The sequence below is a fragment of the Saimiri boliviensis genome, chromosome 1 (genome assembly GCF_048565385.1).
Source record: "Saimiri boliviensis isolate mSaiBol1 chromosome 1, mSaiBol1.pri, whole genome shotgun sequence".
In the NCBI taxonomy this organism is placed as follows: Eukaryota; Metazoa; Chordata; class Mammalia; order Primates; family Cebidae; genus Saimiri; species Saimiri boliviensis.
Genome location: NC_133449.1, coordinates 127,431,063 through 127,452,024, shown reverse-complemented (window position 1 = coordinate 127,452,024; position 20,962 = coordinate 127,431,063). Strand labels below are relative to the sequence as shown.

Below are 20,962 nucleotides of genomic sequence, written 5' to 3'. Positions count from 1 at the left end.
AAATAAAGTAGTCTTACAAAATGGGTTTTGCTCTGACATCATTTCTTAGAATAAAAACATTAAACTATTTTGGAACTTAATGGCTAACTGAATTTCTGACTTTCGCAGTATGTAAACACTTTATGTATGTGAGCCACCACCACCCCCACACCCCACCAAAAGTCATGTATGTTTTATATCGGTGTTAGGCCCCGATGATGTCTGAGGTTTGCTATTTAGAAATCTGTTTTATTGAGAATTTCTGGTATCAGGTGGGTTAGTTAGAAGATGCTACTCAGATATTTAGGCCAGGACATCAGAGATCAGTGTATTCCAAATTCTCAGATGAAATAGGTATTTCAGTTCTTGGAAATTTCTATCCTAAATTCAATTTTGTTTAGTCCTTTGCCACTCTAGTTACAATGTGATTGTGATTTTTGTCTTCCTACATTGTCTGCTAAATGTATGTAGCTGTATTAACTCTTTGTTACTCATCATACCTGTATCTGAAAATCCAAGTGACCCTATTAAAGTATATTGTTACCAATTATATCAACCAAATAAATTTCAGTAGTCTGCCTGAGTATTTTGTTTTCACATACCTTTGAATAAGAAAAATACTCCCACTTTTTTATTTTCTAAAATGCAATCTTCATTGGTTTTCACTAATTTAAAAAATAATGTACATTTCTAATAGATCATTAGACCCTATTTTTACCAAAAAATGCTTTGTTATGACAAAAGTTAAGTGTCAAAATAGAGTTTGGGGAAACATATTTTGAAGAACTGCTTCTTATGTTGTTTTCTTTTTATTTACAGTATATCTCTCTACCGGGGGAATTGCAGACCCATACGATTTGAGCCACCAATGCTGGATTTCCATGAACAGTAAGTTTAAAATTTTTGGACTGTACTTTCCGATTAAACTATTATATGTATTTTTCATGCATTTGTCTTGTCTTTTGCCTATGTTCTATCTATATGAGAAAGTTACATGTTCTAGTCATCAGGAAAACAAATGATATTGAATGCAGTTTGAAAATGGGAAGCAAGTATCTGTTAGGAGTCTAACATGCAATATTAACTTTTAAAGCTTGAAAAATATTTGCATGTTTAGTCTCTGGCTCAGAGAATCTTTGGAAGCACCAAAGAACTTATAGGTTAGGTATTTCGATTAGCACTTCATTTTTATTTTTATTATTTAAAAATTTTCTTGTGAATAAAATACATGCTACATGACCAAATAGTATTATCACCTACCCATAATGGCAGGTAAAAGCAAATGTGCAGATCGACATGGTTCCATCACAGAACTCTGCCTTGATGAGCTAGGCAAACCACTGCACACCCTCTCCCAAGCAGGAGAGAACTCCAAGACTTTAAGTAGCTCATACACCTAAGGGCCAGCAGAGCAGCTACATAACCCGTGCTCAGCACCTAAGAAAGAGCCCCACAGTGTACCCCTAAGATACTTCCTTGGCCTACCCAATGGCCCTGCACCTGAAATCAGGGCCTGAAGAATAGCTCTGTGGGCAACCCCCAGAATACACAACTCCAGACCAACTGAGCAGCTCTGTGCCTATGTCCCAGGCCTAAGAAATAGCCCTATGGGTTACCTCTAGCAAACATCTCCACAGGCCAGCCAGGCAGCCTTATGCTTACATCCTGGACCTGAGAAGCAGCTGCATAGGCTGCCCATGGCAGCCATACTTCAAGGCCAGCTAAACACCCATGTGCCTGCACCCTCACCATGAGAAACACCCCCATGGGCCACCCCAAGCCAACAGACACCTAAGCCAGCAGAGAAGCCTTGAGACTACATCCCAATCCTCAAAAACAGCCCTGCGGTCCATGCCTGGCAAACATACCCCCAGTTCAGCTGAGCAGCTAGGCACCTGTATCCTAGGCCTGAGAAAGCCCTTTGGGCTACTCTTGGCAGGCACACCCCCAAGCCATCCGACTAAACATGTGCTCGTGCTCCTGACACGAGTACAGCCCTGTAGTTTAGAGCCAGACCCTAAGTTGGCGAGATTCCAAGCTGCCTAACCCACTATGTGGATGTCCACATCCCTGACCTGAGAAACACCCTTGTGATCCCACGCTCAACAAAGCTGCACCACCGCTACCACAGACTCTCCCAGCCTAGGCTACTGAGATACTTGCAGGCGTCAAGTGTGACTGACAACTGAGGAAAGTACAGAGAGACTACACTACAGTGCCCACCTAGACACAGATGCATCAAAGCTAATGCACCCTACCAAACTGACACTCCAAGACTGGTTTATACAAATAAGCCTTTCCCTGTGACATGTAGTCCATAAAATTGGAAGAAAGGACTTTTCAACCAGATGTATAGAAATCAACATGGGGACACATCAAACATAAAAAAGCAAGGTAACATGATGCCTCCAGTAACAGACCAATTCTCCAGTAACAGACCCCAATCATAAGAAAATATACTAAATCCCAGAGAAAGAATTCAAAATAATCTTAAGGAATCTCAGTGAGATACAAGAAAACACATATCAGCAAAATCAGGAAAACAATTCATGATTTGAATAAGAAATTCAACAAAGAGATAGGTAACATAAAAAAGAGCCAAACAGAAATCCCAGAGCTGAAGAAATCAATAAGTTAAATAAAAAATACAGTCAAGAGCTTGACAGACTAAACGAAGCAGAAGAAAGAATTTCTGAACTTGAAGAAGGATCTTTTGAAATAACACAGGGAGACAAAAAAGAAAAAAAGGTGAAGAAAGCCTACAGGATGTATTGTATACCATGAAGTGAACAGACACATTATGGTCATTCCAGAAGGAGAAGAGAAAGGAGAATGATGTAGAAAACATAATAAAATAGTAGTGAAGTCTTGAAATTTGAGATGGACATTCACATCCAGTAAACAGAAAGAATTCCAATTAGAGTCAACCCAAACAGGTTATGTCTGAGGCACATTATAGCTAAGTTATCAGATGGTAAAGGAAAGTCATTCTAAAAGCAACAAGAGAAAAGTATGAAGTTACATATAAGGGAATTCCCATTAGACTAACAGCAGATTTCTCAGCAGAAAATTTACAGGTTGGGAAAGAATGGGATGATATATTCAAAATACTTAAAGCACAGGCGGGGGACCCATGAGCCAAGAATACTATACCCTGCAAAGCTACATTTTAGAAATGAAAAAGAAGTAAAATCTTTCACACACAAGCAGAAATAAAGGGAATTCATCACTGCTAGACTGGCCTTATAAGAAAATGCTCAAGGGAGTCTTATATCTGGAAATGAAAAAATAATAACCACTGTCATGAAAACATGTGAAACTATTAAATTCACTGATAGAGCCCAAACACAAAGAAAAGAAAGGAATCAAAACATATGAATGTGGAAAACCACCCAAGCACAAACCATAAGAAAGGAATTACAGAACAAAAGATAAAACATCCAGGAAACCATATGACAGAAGCAAGTATTCACCTATCAATAACCTTGAATGTAAATAGATTCAGTTCCCCCATTTAAAAGATACAGACTGGCCGAAAGGTTAATGCACCCAACTATATACTGCATACAAGAAACTCACCTCACCTGTAAAGACACACAGACTGATAGCAAAGGGATAGAAAAAGATACTTCATGCAAATGGAAAGCAAAAGCCAGCCAGAGTAGCTGTACTTATATCAGACCAAAGAGACATCAAGTCAAAAGCTGTAAAAAGCAACACATGAAGCATTCTTCAGGATTGATCATATGTTAGGACACAAAACAAATCTCAAAAAAAAATTAATTTTATCAGCTATCTTGGGGTCACCAATATGTCGTTTCCAAAGTATAAACCGTCGCACCTGGCCACTCTGCCCCAGACCCTCGACCCAGCTGAATATGACATATCTCGGGAAACTCGGCAGGCGCAAGTCGAGCGGTTGGCCATTAGAGCCCAGCTGAAATGAGAGTACCTGCTTCAGTACAACGACCCCAACCGCCGAGGACTTGTCGTAAATCCTGCCTTGGTTCGTTGGGCCTATGCAAGAGCAAACATCCATCCTAATTGCAGAGCCACTCCTAAAAACTCACTCATTGGAGCTGTGTTTGGATTTGGGCCCCTCATCTTGTGGTATTATATTCTCAAAACTGACAGGGATAAGAAAGAAAAACTTATCCAGGAAGGAAAATTGGATTGAACATTTAGTCTCTCATCTTAAGTCTGGCAATGGTGACTACATGTATTACCTCAAATAAATCACCTATTAATCATTTAAAAAAAAAAAAAAAAACTATCTTATCTGACCACAATGGAATTTAAAACTGGAAATGAATAACAAGAGGAACATTCAAAACTACAAACACCTGAAAATCAAACAACATGTTCTTAGATGGCCAGTGGGTGAAGGAAAAAATTAAATGGTAAATTAAAATATTTCTTGAGACAAATCAAAATAGAAATACAATATGCCTAATCCTATGGGGCACAGCAAAAGCAATAGTAACAGGCAAATTTATGTAACAATAAATCCTACATTAAAAAAAGAGAAAGATTTCAAATAACCTAGTGATGTATCTTAAAGAACTAGAAAAGCAAGAACAAACCAAAACCCCAAAATTAGTGGAAGGAAATAAATAATAAAATTCAAAATGAAAAGAAATGAAGTTGAGACTAAAAATACCTACAAAAAGGGTCCGGGCAGGGCGGGGGGGTGGCGCTGGGGAGGAAGTGGGAATGGTTAATGGGTATCAAAATAATATAGTGAATAAGATCTAGTATTTGCTAGCACAACAGGGTGACTACAGTTAAAAAAAAAAAGTAATATACATTTCTTTTTTATTATTATTATTGTATTTAGGCTCTGGGATACATGTGCACGTCCTGCATCCTGCAGGATTGTTGCATAGGTACATACATGCCATGGTGGTCAAAAGAGTATAATTGGATTGTTTGTAACACAGAGGATAAATGCTTGAGGTGATGGTTGCACCCATTTACCCTAATGTCCTTATTACACATTACATGCCTTTACCAAAATCTCATGTAACCCAAAATGTATACACCTACGTACCCACAAAAATTAAAAATTAAAAAAATACAAAGTTCAACAAAAGGTTGGTTTTTTGAAACGATAAAATTGACAAACCGGCTGGGTACGGTGGCTCATGCCTGTTATCCCAGCACTTTGGGAGGCTGAGGTGGGTGGATCACTTGAGGTTGGGAGTTCAAGACCAGCCTGACCAACATAGAGAAACCCGTCTCTACTAAAAATACAAAATTAGCCAGGTGTGGTGTGTGCCTGTAACCCCAGCTACTCAAGAGGCTGAGGCGGGAGAATCACTTGAACCCAGGAGGCAAGCAGAGGTTGCAGTAAGCTGAGATCACGCCATTGCACTCCAGCCTGGGCAACAAGAACAAAACTTCATCTCAAAAAAAAAAGAAAATTGACAAACCATTAGACTAAGCAAGTAAGAGAGAAGACTCAAATAAGTAAAACTCGAAACGAAAAGGGAAATGACATAAAGGATCATTAGAGACTACTGTGAACAACTATATGCCAATAAATTTTAAAACTTAGAGGAAATGCGTAAACTTCTCAACACATACAACCTAACGAGACTGAATCAAAAAGAAACAGAAAATCTGAAAAGACCAAAAGGTAGCAAATTGAATCAGCAGTTAAAAAAAAAAAAAAAATCTCCTAATAAAGAAAGCCCAGGACCAGATGGCCTCACCACTGGTCCAATAATTCTCAATACCAATACCAATTCTTCTCAAACTATTCCAAAAACTTGGAGAGAATTCTTCCCAATTCATTCTGTGGGACCAGCATAACCCTGATACCAAAAGCAGACAAAGACACAACAAAAACAAACTACAGGCCAGTATTCTTGATGAACATGGCCACAGAAAACCCTAACAAGACACTGGCAAACTGAATCCAACAACACTAGCAAACTGAATCCAAAAATCCAAGCAATAATACACCATGGTCAAGTGGGATTTATCTCAGGAATGCAAGAATGGTTCAACATGTGCAAATCAGTAAACATCACAGATCACATCAGTAGAATGAAGGGCAAAAATCATATGATCATCTCAATGGATGGAGAAAAAGCATTTAATAAAATTCAACCCTTTATGATAAAAGTTCTCGATAAATTAGGTATAAAAGGAAAGTACCTCAACATAATAAAGATAATATATGACAAAACCACAGCTAATATACCAAATGGAAAAAGACAAGAATGCCTACTTTGCCACCGTTATTCAACACAGTACTGGAAGTCCTTAACCAGAGCAGTTAGGCAGCAGAAAGAAGTAAAAGGCATTCAGACTGGAAAGGAAGAAGTCAAGTTGTCCCTATTTGCAGACAACATGATCTTATATTAGGAAAACAAAGACTCTACCAAAAAACTCTTAGAATGGATAAATTCAGTAAAGTTGCCCTGATATGATATCCCATAACTGTGTACATTTATATCTCAGTTAAAATAAATTTTTTTAAAAAGAGGATACCAGGAGAAGAAAGTAAAAACTCACCAATAATCTGCCCACCTAGAAATATTAAGTTTGAATTTTTATCCTTCAAGTTCTTTTTCTTCATACCTGTATTTATTTGTGGAGTTACAAAAATGTAACCATATTATCTCAACATACCATTTTTATAACCTGCTTTTTAAACTTAATATATTGTACATGCTTTAAAAAATTCCATTAAATTTTCTCTTAACATTATTTTATATTATTAAAGAACATCAAAATTTATGGGTATACTTGTTAAATTCACTTATTGTTTTTAATTGTTTTAAACTTATTTTTGTGATCAGTGCTGAAACTAATGATTTAAACACAACCATGACTGTTTTTTCAGGAGAGTCCAAATGAAAGGATATACAGAATAAGTATTAAAGTTCCTAGTTTGGGTTAACCTTTAGTCTAGAGAACAGTTTGGTGTCATGAACAAGGAGCAACTTATAAAAGAATCAGTCTATGACTAGTGAGGAAATAAATGGGATTTCTCCTAGAGTCTGTTGCTGGTCGTAGAGAACCTGAAATCTCATTAGCTGAGAGAAATTGTGGAAGATTTGTGGAAAAAGTGTGAGTGGAAAGATGAACTCCAGTGCAAGCAAGGGTCAAGTGACACAGCAAAGAAAATTTATTTGAAGCACAGAAAAGGAGTATAGTTATAGAAGTCTGTTCCCCAAAGCAGCAAATTTACATGCTGCTCCAAAATAGTGGAAACAAACAAACAAAAAAAATCTTTGCTAGTCTGATTGTTTTTGTCCTCCCAAAATTCATATGTTGAAACCTAACCTCTGATATGATGGTGTTCAGAGGTGGAGCCTTAGGAGGTGTTTAGGTCAGGAGTGCAGAACTTTCACAAATGGGATTAGTGGCTTTATAAGAGAGGCCCCATAGAGCTACTGTCACCCTTCTACCGTGTGAGGACCCAGCTAGAAGATGTCACCTGTGACCCAGAAAGAGGGCCCCACACCAGAACCCAGCCATGCTGACACCCCGATCTCAGATTTCCCAGCCTCCAGATCTGTGAAAATAATTTGTCATTTATAGTCCACCCATTCTGATCTTCTGCTATAGCAGCCCAAAAGGACTGAGCCACCATTCTATTTAAAACTTTATAAATATTTTTTTATTATTTAAAATTTTTCTGCATTGAGTCAGAAAACACTGAGTGGAGTTTGTCACATCTCACAAGTGTAGAAGTGGGTCTGTAGAAGTACCGGTTGCAGGCAAGTGTGAACCAACATGTGTTCAATCAGAGAAGCAGAACTGGTCAGATTTTAATTGAATGTGTATGTATATATACACAGCATGGATATATAATAAGAAATTGGCTTATACAGTTTATAGAGCTAGTTAAGCAAGCTCAAAGCCCACAGGGGCAGGCAGTCAGAAAGGGAAGATAGTGGGATGGAACCTCAAGGGCACAGACTGAAGCTTCTTGTCCACAGATAGGTATCCTGGGAAGATCCTAAGGAAAGGAGAAAAATTGCAGGTCTAGCTGCTGTTTGAAGCCTCTTGGCTCAGAGAGGGCCTAAGCTTTCTTTGAAAGGGCTTCTCAATGACTAAGACAGGCTCACCAAGAATAATCTCCTTTTTTATTAACTTAAAATTAACTGATTAGGGTCTTTAGTTACGTTTGCAAAATCTCTCCCAGCAACATTTAGGTTAGTGTTTGAATAACTGGGAAAAGGTATGTTCGGCTACAAAATAGCTGCTGTCTCCCTTTTCTCTTCCGGCTCTAAGGAGAGAATATTGCTTATAACTCACCCTAACCAGAAACACACTAGAAAGGAAAATCTGGGGACTGTACTTCAGCCCAGCCAAGTTGATATCACAAAGCTATCCCATAGATATAAACAATGAGGTTCCTAAATTTAGAACTTCTGACTCAAGAAAATGAGAAGAGATATGGTTGAAAGAATTTGCTTAGCAATTTTAAGTTAAGGTTATTTTTATGAAACTTGAAAGTAGTCTTGGGACAAAGAAAATGAAATTTGTACATTTTCACTGCAGAAAGTAAATTATCAGCGTCTTCAGAAAATGACTACTAAAAGAAATCAGAGATATTTTAGAACATATCCTCTTTTAAAGTTATTGTATGTTTTTTTTTCACTCTCAGAAGCATAAAACTTGATTCAGATTTTTTTCCTGCATTAACTACATTTATTTTTGGGGAGGCAAAAATAAATGTAGTTAATGCAGGAAAAAATATTGTTATTTTTTAACATGAATGTTATTAAGTGAAAAAAGGTTAGAATTCCATAACACAGAATGGTCCTCTTAATACCTGTTAGGTACCTTTTCAACATCTAGCCCCACCCCGTTTTTTGTTGTTGTTGTTGTTTTGTTTTTTTCAATTATTCAGCCTTTAGGCCTAGCACCCTGTCCCGAGCTCAGGGATAAATCTTGATTAATCAAGTCAGTTGTAGTAATTCCGTTCTTCTTGCTTGTCATCTGTTTAGGGGTGAATGTGATCCAGTTTTACCCAGTAATTTGAGGGCAGGTCAACTGAGGTGTTTTGGGGGAAGGTTTGTTTTTTTATTCTAAAAAGAGTTGGCCAGGCACAGTGGCTCATGCCTGTAATCCTACCCGAGGCGGGCAGATCACCTGAGATCAGGAGTTCAAAACCAGCCCCACCAACATGGAAAAACCCCGTCTCTTACTGAAAAATACAAAATTAGCTGGGAATGGTGGCGCATGCCTGTAATTCCACCTACTCGGGAGGCTGAGAGAGGAGAATTGCTTGAACCTGGGAGGCGGAGGTTGCAGTGAGCCAAGATCGAGCCATTGCACTGCAGCCTGGATAACAAGAGCAAAACTCTGTCTCAAAAAAATGTTCAAATAAAAGCTGGGCATAGTGCTATATGCCTGTAGTCCTAGCTATTCAGAAGGCTAAGGTGGAAGGATCGCTTGAGCCCAGGAGGCAGAGGTTGCAGTGAGCTGAGATCATACCACTACACTCCAGCCTGGGCAACAGGGCCAGACCCTGTCTCAAAAAAAAAAAAAAAAAAAAAAAGTCACTAGAAAGTAACGCCCATCTTCTATGCCAGATATTGTCAGCATGCAGTGCCTAGGGTAATGTGGCAATCTTCTTGCAACCACTGAGGGCTTCTAGCCTGAGGACTGGTACTACGCAGTTACCAAAGACAGGCAGTTTGTCTAACAGAGTGGAAAGATGGAAAGAACCTGCATCCTTCATAATGTTATTGAACTGCTAAATTAATCAACCCTGGAACTGCCCTACTTTAGGTCTTTTTGTTTGGTGATACTTTGATCTGTTGGAGAGTGCATGGCACTGCTGACCTCTTCCTCCCTCTCAGATCTTTCCCTGCCGGTACCTTTGTGAACCACTATCTATGTTTTCCTCCTGTGCCTGAGGCTATTTTTACAATTCTCTTTCAAGAGTTTATGTTCCTCTGCTTATCCCCAAATTGCAGCTGTATTTCTTTTTTTTTCTTTTTCTTTTTTTTTTTTTTTGAGACAGAGTTTCGCTCTTGTTACCCAGGCTGGAGTGCAATGGCGCGATCTCGGCTCACCGCAACCTCCGCCTCCTGGGTTCAGGCAATTCTGGTGCCTCAGCCTCCTGAGTAGCCGGGATCACAGGCACACGCCACCATGCCCAGCTAATTTTTTGTATTTTAAGTAGAGACGGGGTTTCACCATGTTGACCAGGTTGGTCTCTATCTCTCGACCTTGTGATCCACCCGCCTCGGCCTCCCAAAGTGCTGGGATTACAGGCGTGAGCCACCGCGCCCGGCTCTTTCTTCACCTTATTTCAGCCAACTCTGCGCTTTCTTCCTGGGTAGTCTCTTCCATGCCTTTGACATATGCCTATAATCTCCCAATCGCTGTCATCCCCTCTTACTCACCATGTGTCTCCAACACCACCCTAAACTCACCATGTCTTGCTCTTCTGTATCTATAGTCCGTGAATGGTACCACAGTCACCAAAGCCAGAATCTTCAGACTTCCTGGATTCTTCCCTCTCCTTCACGGGACTCCATCCCCTTCCCTGTCAAATTCATCCCAGGAAGGAAATGAATTTTTCATGTCTGTTCTTCTCTAATCCTCACTATTCATCTCTCTCCTCTTAACTCAGGTTCGCATCATTTCTCATCTGGACTGTTAAATATGACTGCCACTTTCTACTTCAGGATTGGTGCTGTCAACAGGGAAATCTTTTTCACATCAAAATCTGATCATGTTATTTTCCCCACTCCCCCTCCCCAAAAATTCCTTTAATGGTTTCCTGTTTGCCTTCAGGATAAATGCTAAATTTCCTATTATGAAACCTGCCTTTTACCTTCCTTATATATCCTCCACATCTGTGGAGAACTACATGTCATTTCTTGAAATCACTGATCTTCCTAAGAGCTGGATGTGTTATTCATACCTTGAGCGTTTCCCCTCTAGATAATTTTTTATGGAAGTTTTCATACAGCAAAGTAGAAAGAACAAATAATGTCTCTATTCTTAACATAAGCTCAGGGGGTTGTTACCATTTTTGCATATTTTTATTTTTATTTTTGAATCATTTGAAAGCAGCGGACCTCATGACCTTTCATTCCTTTTTTTTTTTTTTTTTTTTTTTTTTTTTTTTTTTTGAGACAAAGTCTCGTTCTGTTGCCAAGGCTTGAGCACAGTGGTGCGATCTCGGCTCACTGCAACCTTCATGTCCCGGGTTCAAGCAATTCTGCCTCAGCCTCCCGAGTAGCTGGGATTATAGGCATCTGCCACCACACCCAGCTAATTTTTTATGTTTAGTAGAGACAGGGTTTCACCATATTGGCCAGGCTGGTCTCGAACTCCTGACCTCATGATCCTTCCGCCTCAGCCTCCCAAACTGATGGGATTACAGGGGTAAGCCACTGCACCCAGCCTCATTCCTAATTCTTTAGCACACATTGCCATACAGTTGATCCTTTAACAACATGGTGCGCTAGGGGCATGGACTCCCTGCCACTGTGTAGCTGAAAATTCACATAAAACTTTTGACTCTCCAAAAACTTAACTACTAATAGCCTACTTTTGACCAGAAGCCTTACTGATAACGTAAACAGTTAACACATATCTTGTATGTTATAGGTATTATACATATGTATTTTTACAATAAGGAAAAAAATGTTAAGAAAACCATACGGAAATTCCCATTCATTAAGTGAAAGTGGGTCATCATAAAGGTCTTCACCTCATCTTCACATTGAATAGGCTGAGAAGGAGATGTTGGTCTTAGTGTCACAGGTGGCAGAGGTGGAAGAAAATCTGTGTAGACCCTCACAGTTCAAACCCATATTGTTCAAAGGTCAGCTGTATAAGGACATTCTGCATAACTACAGTACCATTATTGACATTGTAAGAAAATTAATAGTAATTACCAAGTGCTTTTAGTCTCCCTCTGTTTTGGTCAAGGCTGTAGTTGTTCATTTGTAAGTGATAGAAATCTGAAACTAATTGAGGCAAAAATGAGAACACATTGAAAGGAATACTGAAGACCATAATGTATCTGCAGAAAAGTCAGAGATGCAACTGGCACCTGGGAACAACAGCATTCACTTGCTGTACCACCAGCAGGAGTCTTCTGTCTCTTATTTCTGCCTCCCTGTGTATTGGCTTATTCTCTCACTGCCAGTGTTCTTTTCCTCAGCGATGGGAAGAAATTCGCTGACTGCTCTTCAGCCTTGCATTCTGTGTCTTCCATCCACGGGGAAGCTCTAACTAGCAGGGTTAGAAACTGCCTTCTCTCTGTTTCCATGGTGGTGTTAATCCTGCTGAGATGAGATGGAGCCCCGCCCAGAATTTGGTTCAGATATCAAGACTGTTGATGTCACACATGCACACACACCAGCAGGGTTAAAAGGTTTATTATACTCACTGAATGAAGCTTCTAGGGGATGACCATGGTAGGCAGATGGAAGAAGGGGCTGGAGAGAGCAGAGAAGGAAGACTAGCTTGGTTTTACTATGTTTAGGGAGTAAGGCTGGAGTGGGTTTGCATGATTGGAACTTCTCACTAGCTCCAAGAGAGAACGTGCGGGCTTTCTTATTGGCTTGCGCAGATGTGGAGCAGAAGGTAAAGGGGCATCATTGGGGCTTGAAAACTGTCAGCCGTCAAAGATAAGAAATGGAGTTAGTGTCTATGTAACTCATGGCATCTTCTAAAGAGTATCAGGCCTTTCGGTAAGGGTGCATCTAGAAATTCCCTTGCTGCTTTCTTGACCCCGATGCTGACTCCTCTCATTACCCTGATCATCCTACTCCCCTCTAGAATTTGTTTCACAATAAACTGATAAAATTAGCTTTCTTTGTTTTCAACCTCTTTGTTTAAATTTATTCTGTAAACCTACCTTTTATTCTGTCTGCTCTCCATCCCTTTCCCTCCCCCTCTTTTTTTCCCCCCTTCTCTCCTCTTCCTTGTAACAATCCCATGGAGCAATCTAGACACCACTGGCTCCCCTTCCATTCCCACCACCACCACCCCTCCACCCCACCCCCTGGCCAGTTTTTATGCCAGTGCTGTTAAATGTTTTTCTGTTTCCACAGCAGCTCTTGTGATTGCCTGACGGAGTCTTCCTGCCTGCTATACAGACAAAACCAGTTCACTAAGGCCATGGTATTGCAATAAAGAGTTTTATTAACACGAGGGCAGCTACACAGGAGATGGATTTATTACTTAAATCAGTCTCCCTGAAGGCTTAGAGATTAGGGTTTTTCAAGGATAGTTTTGTGGGCAGGGGGTGAGGGAATGAGGAACATTGATTGGTTGGGGATGGAATCATAGGGGTGTGGAAAATGGTCCTCCTGCTCTGAGTCAGCCTCTGGGTTGGGGCCAAAGGACCAGTTGAGTCAGCCAGTTGTCAGAAATGCAAAAGTCTGAAAGAATCTCTAAAAAGACTAATCTTAGGTTCTACAGTAGTAATACTACGTACAGGAGTGATTGGGAAACTTAGTAATCTCATGATCTTCCAAACAATGGCCAGTTATCCCAGGCCCCTCTCATAACCCTAACCTTATGGCCTTTCATTAGTTTTCAAAAGCAGTTTAGTTTTGGGAAAGGTTGTTATCATTTTGCTTTAAGGTTAAACTGTAAACTAAATTCCTCCCAAAGTCGCTTTGCCTGTGCCTAGAAATGACAAAGGACAGCTTGGAGGTCAGAAGCAAGATGGAGTCAACTATGTCAGATTTCCCTTACTGTCATAATTTTGCAAAGGCAGTTTCACTTCTTTTTTCAAACATTTATTGCAAGCTGTGAAAGATGCTTTGGGTAGAAACTTGGTTTACTGAGTTTCTTGGCTTATATAATTATTACATTCAGAAAATCTTGGTTTCAGATCTAAAGTTTAAAGTAGGTACTTCATGACTCTGAAAAATGGACATTGAATAGACTATTGCTAAAAGTGGATGTCTTTATTGTCAAGATAAATTCAGTTTATGAAAAGCATTTTTCTCTAGTGACTTTTTGGTATTCTAAGAAAATCAAATAGGCCACCTAAAGGGATGCTTGGTGCCTCTTAGCTTTTCAATTCCTACCTGCCCAATCTTTCCATAAAAGATTTTATATCAACTCCCCAGCTCAACCTTCAATCTAAAATGTTTTGGAGCGGAGGATAGTAGTAGTTTGTGATAGTAGAGTGATACAAAGTACTGCATATTGATTTGGCCCAACTTCCTGCCCAAAGCTGTGCTTAACAGTGTTGTGTCACTGTCATTCATAAGGTCTGTCTCAGGGCAGTTGCTAAGCCGTTTGTTCAGTCGTCTTTCTGTGGTATAGGAAACTTGCCATTGACCACAACATTGCAGTTTACTTTCCAAACTAGTCTCCAATTCAAAGCTGTTGCTTTCTAATTCTTTTGAGCCTCAGACTATTAAAAAATATGGACAGTTCATAGTTCTGCTGCAAGAGAACAGAGAACAGCTGTATGTTTGCTTCAGCTTGGTTTATAAATACTTCATGCTGTCCCTTTTGGCCCTACTTCTGTCTTTGGACAGCCAATAATGGAAACAAACAGGAGTAGCACTGGCAGGCATTTGGAAATCTTTGTTTTATTTTTAAATTTTACCTGTTCAGCCAAGTAGTCATACATCCTGTTTATGATCGACAGAATTCTAAGATAGGCCACAGTTCCAAAAATTTCTGGCCTCTAATGTACCTGTGCATACTACATTCTCCTAATTATTCAATCAAACACCAATCTAGGTGTTATTATAAAGGGTTCGGAAACTTTAACTAAGGCCCCAAATCAGTTGATCTTTAAGTTAGATTTTTTTGGGTGGGCCTGGCCTAATCTATGAGTCTTTAAAATCTAGCTTTAACAATCAGAAACAGAAATGTCAGATATTTGAGGTAAGGGAGATACTGGATGCAAGAGAGTTTCTTTGTGCTGTTTTTGAAAATGGTAGGGTCATATGGCAAGAGACTGAGAGCAACCTGAATTTATCAACAATCAGAATGAACTTAAAAGAACTTAAGAACTTAGAGCTTCAGCTGAGGACACATCTTGCCAACACCTTCAATTCCTTCTTCTGAGACCTTGAGCAGATAAACCAGGCATTCTTACAGAATTGTAAGATAATGAACGGGCATTGCTTTAAGCCTCAAAGTTTGTGGTAATCTGTTACATGGCATAGAATATTAACACATTTTGAATTTACAAATAGTCATATACTTTTCATGATGTAGATTCTGCTCATGTCACCAAAGGAACAGAGGATGGCGAGGGGCAAGGCAGGCTGTTCCTGTGAGGTCTGTGAGCAAGTCTGTCCAAGGATTGCTCGCTCCCTCTGCTTCCTGTGGTGTGGACTGCCCAGAGCTAGAGGCAGCCTGCTCTGTTTGAGCCTGCAACAGCTAAAATAGCCAGTTGACGCCCTTCCTGGCAACTTCTGTCTGTTCTTGTTACTCCAAACTACTTTGAACAACATAAGTAGATGATTCTTCTCCTCTGAGCAAGGGTGCATTCATTTCTATGGGGTGTGGCCCATGCCTTTCCTCTTTCATCCCTGGAAGAAAGGACTGGGCCAGCCTCAGAAGCATTGCAGATGAAGCATTCTGATCCATTCCATGCTTCAAGGGTCCTAGCACTTCCACACTTGTCTCCTTTCCCCACAGCACTCTCCTGCAGGACGCCATCTCCAATCCTGTCGTCTTGAAGGATACACCAAATTACCTGTCCATTTTGTTTCCTGCCTTCTTTATCTTAGCTGAGATTGAATGTATTAAAGTCACACAAGGAAAAACATTGAGAAGGAATTCACAGGGAAGTGCATGAATGGTTACCAGTTACCCTGAAGTCTGTTTGAATTGTAAAAGCATTATTTTGTTTTTAAGAAATCACACAGTCGTTGAACTCTCAGGATGTAAGGAGGATGTTTTTATTTCTATATGCTGCTGTTCTGCATATATGTTTATATGAAGCTTGAGGAAGAAGACTTTTATCTTCTATATTGTATCTATTTAGCTTCTTCCTGCATTATCATAGCTATAGTTTGAGGCCCCAGCTGGGTCTGTACCCATTTCCCTAATTGTTTCATGGTGTCATAACCCCACCTGGGATTGATGAACCTGCTATTTAAAGGCTCTGAGTCTCCACCAGAGGCAAGAGGAATTCAACACTTTGAGTGCTTCTTGGTTAGAGGAGTTCTGTTCTCTAACTTCAAATAGGTTCTTACAGACCCATTCTGGATACCTATCTGTCACTGCCTCAGGACCCAATCCCTGTTTCCACCTTTTTTGTTTTTTGTTCTGGACTGTTAGGTCACAGAATGATTGTGGGCCTCATAATGGGCAATCCACAGAATGATTTTTGGCCAGGATTTTGCTTCCCTGGGTAAAGCAGAAAAACTCCTGTGGGATCCTGCCTCTCCAGTGCAGTCTGCGGGCACAGCTTCCCTATAATTTAAAAAAAAAAAAAAAATCAAAATAACTAGTGTGATGATAGACTTTAAGTCTATCAATAATTGCATTAAATATCTAAACACACTAATTAAGAGACCAAGATTGTCAGATTGAATAAAAAAAAGGACGCAACTAGCAAAAAACCTACTTGTGTGTGTGTGTGTGTGTGTGTGTGTGTGTGTAGACATAGAAAATTTAAAAATAAGAGGATGGAGAATATATTACCATGTAAACACTAACCAAAAGAATGGTGAAAGAGCTGTGTTAATTTGGACAAAGTAAACTTCAGAAGAAGCACTATTACTGGGAATAAAGGGAGGATAGTACATAAATATAGAGGGGTTAATTTACATACAAAAAAATAACAACTGGAAATATGCATCTACCAATAGAGCTTCTGAATACTTGAAGCAAATATACCATTAGGGCATGGGATTTTAAGAATGGAGTAAGGAGCTCAATGGACCATCTCAACAAGCAGCAATTTAACTGATGAGATTTATTTTTTAGAAGACATTTATTTAAAAAAGTTTCAGGAAATTGTTCATTCAAAAAAATGTTTTAAATCTTCATAAGAACAGTGGGAATCTCTGGCATTTGAGCCACAACTTTTCTATTATGCTCCCCACCACATACCCCTCAAGCTCCAGTTCTTTGTTATAGAAGCTCCCTCTAACCACTGTTTATACTCTGGGACTGCAGTTTCACCCTGAGAGGGAAAGTCTACTAGCATTTCTCATCACTCCCAATTTTATGTCGCAGAAGTTCTGTTTCAGGCACATTTCAGAAAGGACTGGGTCTCTCTTGACCCACCCCACCCTAGGGCAGACAGTGTACCCTAGATACAGCAGGCCTGAAATCTGGGGAACCCAATCTTGCCCACCTCACTTGTAGGGTTCCACATTAGAAAGAGCAAGCTGAGAAGACCAGAGTCTACCACGCCTTCCCCAGTGTCCACTTTTACAGCGGGGCATCACTAGGGGAAAAGTAGATCAGACAGCATAGACTTTAAAACAAAATTATTACAAGTAAAGATGGACATTTAGTGATTACAAAAGGGTCAATCCATCAGGGAGATATAACAACTATAAATATATTTATGTAACTAATAACAGACCCACCCAAAATATATGAAGCAAAACTGCCAGAACTGAAGGGAGAAATACACAGTGACACAGTAATAATGACAGTCTTCAGTACCCCCGTTTTCAATAATGGATAGAATATCTAGGCAGAAGATAAAGAAATAGAAGACTTGGAAAAGTATAAACCAACTTGACTTGTAGACATCTTTAGGACACTGTGCTAAACAACAGAATACTTACTCAGCTCAGGTATATGTAGAATGTTCTCCAAGATAGGCCATATGCTAATCCACAATACAAACACTAGTAATTTTAAATGTATTTAAACGATACAGGTTGAACATGCCTAATCTGAAAATCCAAAATCCAAAATGCTCCAAAATCTGATTTTTTGCACATGCCTACATGATGCTCAAAGGAAATGCTCATTGAAGAATTTCAGATTCTCAGATTATGATTGCTCAACTGATAAGTATAATGCTGATATTTCAAAATGTGAAAAAATCTGAAATTCAAAACACTTTTGGTTCCAAGCATTTCAGGTAAGAGATACTCATCCTGTACAAAGTATGTTCTCTGATGACTTCATTTTCTACCGAAATAAATTGGAAATCAAAAACAAAAATTCTTGGGATAATAAATATACCCCTTAATAATCAGTGAGTCGAATAAATCAGAAGGGAAATTAGAAAATACTTTGAGATGAATAAAAACAAAGCATATCAAAACTTACAGAATGCAGCAAAAACGTTGCTGGGAAGGAAACACGCAAAAATATCTCAAATCAGAAACCTAACCTTCTCCCTCAAAAAACTAGCAAAAGAGCCAACTAAAGCAAGCAGAAATAATAAAAACTCAGAGGAAATAAAATACAGAATAGAAAAATCATAACAGAAAATCAACTAAACCAAAAATTGGTTCTTTGAAAAGATCAAATTGACAAACCTTTAGCTAGAATGACCAGGGAGTAAACAGAAAAGACTAAAATTACTAAAATTGGAAATGTAGGAGGTAACATTACTATCAACCTTATAGAAATAAGATTACAAGAGAATATTATGAACAATGTATGCTAACAAATTCATTAACTTAGTTGAAATGGACAGATTTCCAGAAAGACATAAAATACATAAACTGACTTACAGAGAAATAGAAAATCTGAATAGACTTACAGCAAGCAAAATGTTTGCATTAATCATTTAAAAATTTCCCAGAAAACAAGCCCTGATTCATATAGCTTTACTTGTGGATTCTGTGAAACATTCAAAGAAGAATTAATACCAATTATTCCCAAACTCTTCCAAACAATAGAAAGAGGAAAACTTCCCAACTTAGTCTGTTAGGTCTGTACTACTCTAATACCAAAACCAGACAAAGACACCACAGGAAAATATAGACAAATATTTCTTCTGAATATAGATGCAAAAATCCTCCACAAAATATTAACAAATTCTAAAAAGGATTATACACCATGACCAAATGACATTTATCTCAAGAATGCAGGATTAGTTTAACATCAAAAAAATCAATTAACATAATACAGGGAAAACCAAGAATCATGTCAATAAACACAGAAAAAGCGTTTAAGAAAATACAACATCTTTCCATGATAATAATGCCTAAAAACTAGGATAGACGGGATTTTCTTCAACCTAATAGAGTATCTATGATGAAAACCCCAAGGCTGACATCATACATAATGATGAGAGAATGAAAACATTCCCCCTACATCAAGAACGAGACAAGGAGATTCATTATTGTCACTTCTTTTTTTGTTTGTTTTTTGTTTGTTTTTTGAGATGGAGTCTCACTCTTGTTGCTCAGATTGGAGTGCAGTGGCATGATTATGGCTCACTGTAACCTCCACCCCCTGAGTTCAAGCGATTCTCCTGCCTCAGCCTCCCAAGTAGCTGGGATTACAGGCACCCACCACCACGTCCAGCTAATTTTTTGTATTTTTAGTAGAGATGGGGTTTCATAATGTTGGCCAGGCTGGTCTCAAACTCCTGACCTCAGGTGATCCACCGCCTTGGCCTCCCGAAGTGTGAAGTGCTGGGATTACAGGCGTGAACCAGCACCGCTGGCCCTGGCCCCATTCTTGTCACTTCAGGGCAATAGACAGCATTACAGTCTGTCACAACATTCTGTGTATTATCTAATTTACTTACTCCAAACATATCTTGTTACTTGAGTGTGTGAACTTACAAGCTACTGTCTGGTAATGCATATTGAGAAGGGCAGAAGGCCAAGCCCTGGCCTTTGTCTCTTCTTGTGAATTTAAGAGGAGAGATGATCCCCAAAATGGAGAGTCCCAGTTCCACAGCTACACATAAGAACTATTGATTGCCCCATATTTGTCAGCACTCTTAACTGACAATGCTTAGGCAGAAGCGTCATGGGACAAAGATGTCTTCCTAAATCATAATTCAGTAGCCCTAGGACTTTGTAGGACCAGAGAGAGACATTAGAGGAGAGCATTTCAAGGGCAGCTGCTGAACAGCTCCTTACCCTGGCAAGCTTTTCTGTTCTAGGTTGAAGAAACAGGCTCTATCGCAAGGCAGACAGGGAAGGAAGTTTGAAAGCCTTCCCCTAGCCTAGCCTCTGTTGTCAGCTCAGTCTGCCCTTTCCCACTCACTTTCCCTCGCCTGACACTTTAAAGCAGCCTTCAGTTCTCTCAAGATTGTCTCACTATTTTTTGGTTATTTCTTGGAGTCAGTACCTCTCTCTAACTTATAAATTTTTTCAGCATTGTTGTTGTGGGAGAGGGAAGATGGCAGGGAGAGCCAGCAGGTACTAATTCACTATCTTTAAAGGAACCCAAAGCCTCTGATTAATTTGCTGCTTTTTTTCCCCAATTATTTTTAAATTTTTGTGGGTATATAGTAGATACATATATTTATGGGTTACATATTTTGATACAGGCATGCAATCCATAATAATCACATCTGGGTAAATGGGATAGTCATCACCTCAAGCCTTTATCTTTTGTGTTACAAACCATCCATTTATATTTTAGTTATTTTTAAGTGTAAAATTAAGTTTTTTTTACTATAGTCACAGTGTTGTGCTAGCAAATGCTAGGTCTTATCCATACTTTCAATTTATTTGTACATATTAATTATCCTCACTTCCACCCATCCCCACTGCTGTCCTTCCCAGCCTCTGGTAACCATCCTTCTGCTCTCTATCTCCATGAATTCAATTTTTAGCTCCCACAAAGGAGTGAGAACATGGAAAGTCTGTCTTTCTGGGCCTGGCTTATTTTACTTAACATAATGTTCTCTAGCTCCACCCAGGTTGTTGCAAATGACAGGCTGAAAAGTACTCCACTGTATATATGTACCACATAAACGTTGTAGTATATATGGTACATATACACAATGGAGTACCATTTTTCATGGCTGAATAGTAGTCCTTTGTGTATATGTAGCACATTTTCTTTATCCATTCATCTGTTGATAAAAACTTAGGTCATATGCCCCTCAAGTCTATTGGCTCCAAGC

At 39.2% G+C, this 20,962-nt stretch overlaps 1 protein-coding gene and 1 pseudogene across 5 annotated transcripts in view; both read left to right on the top strand.

The window, feature by feature from the left end:
- Nucleotides 1-20,962, top strand: part of TMEM131 (transmembrane protein 131) — a 237,339-nt gene that overhangs the window by 116,570 nt on the left and 99,807 nt on the right. For all 5 annotated transcript variants that reach the window (XM_074403805.1, XM_074403800.1, XM_039478717.2 and 2 more), the window contains one exon: nt 799-867. In XM_074403805.1, coding sequence (XP_074259906.1) covers nt 799-867 — 69 coding nt within the window. The remainder of the gene's footprint in view (nt 1-798; nt 868-20,962) is intronic.
- Nucleotides 874-11,038, top strand: LOC141585323 (NADH dehydrogenase [ubiquinone] 1 beta subcomplex subunit 4-like; annotated as a pseudogene).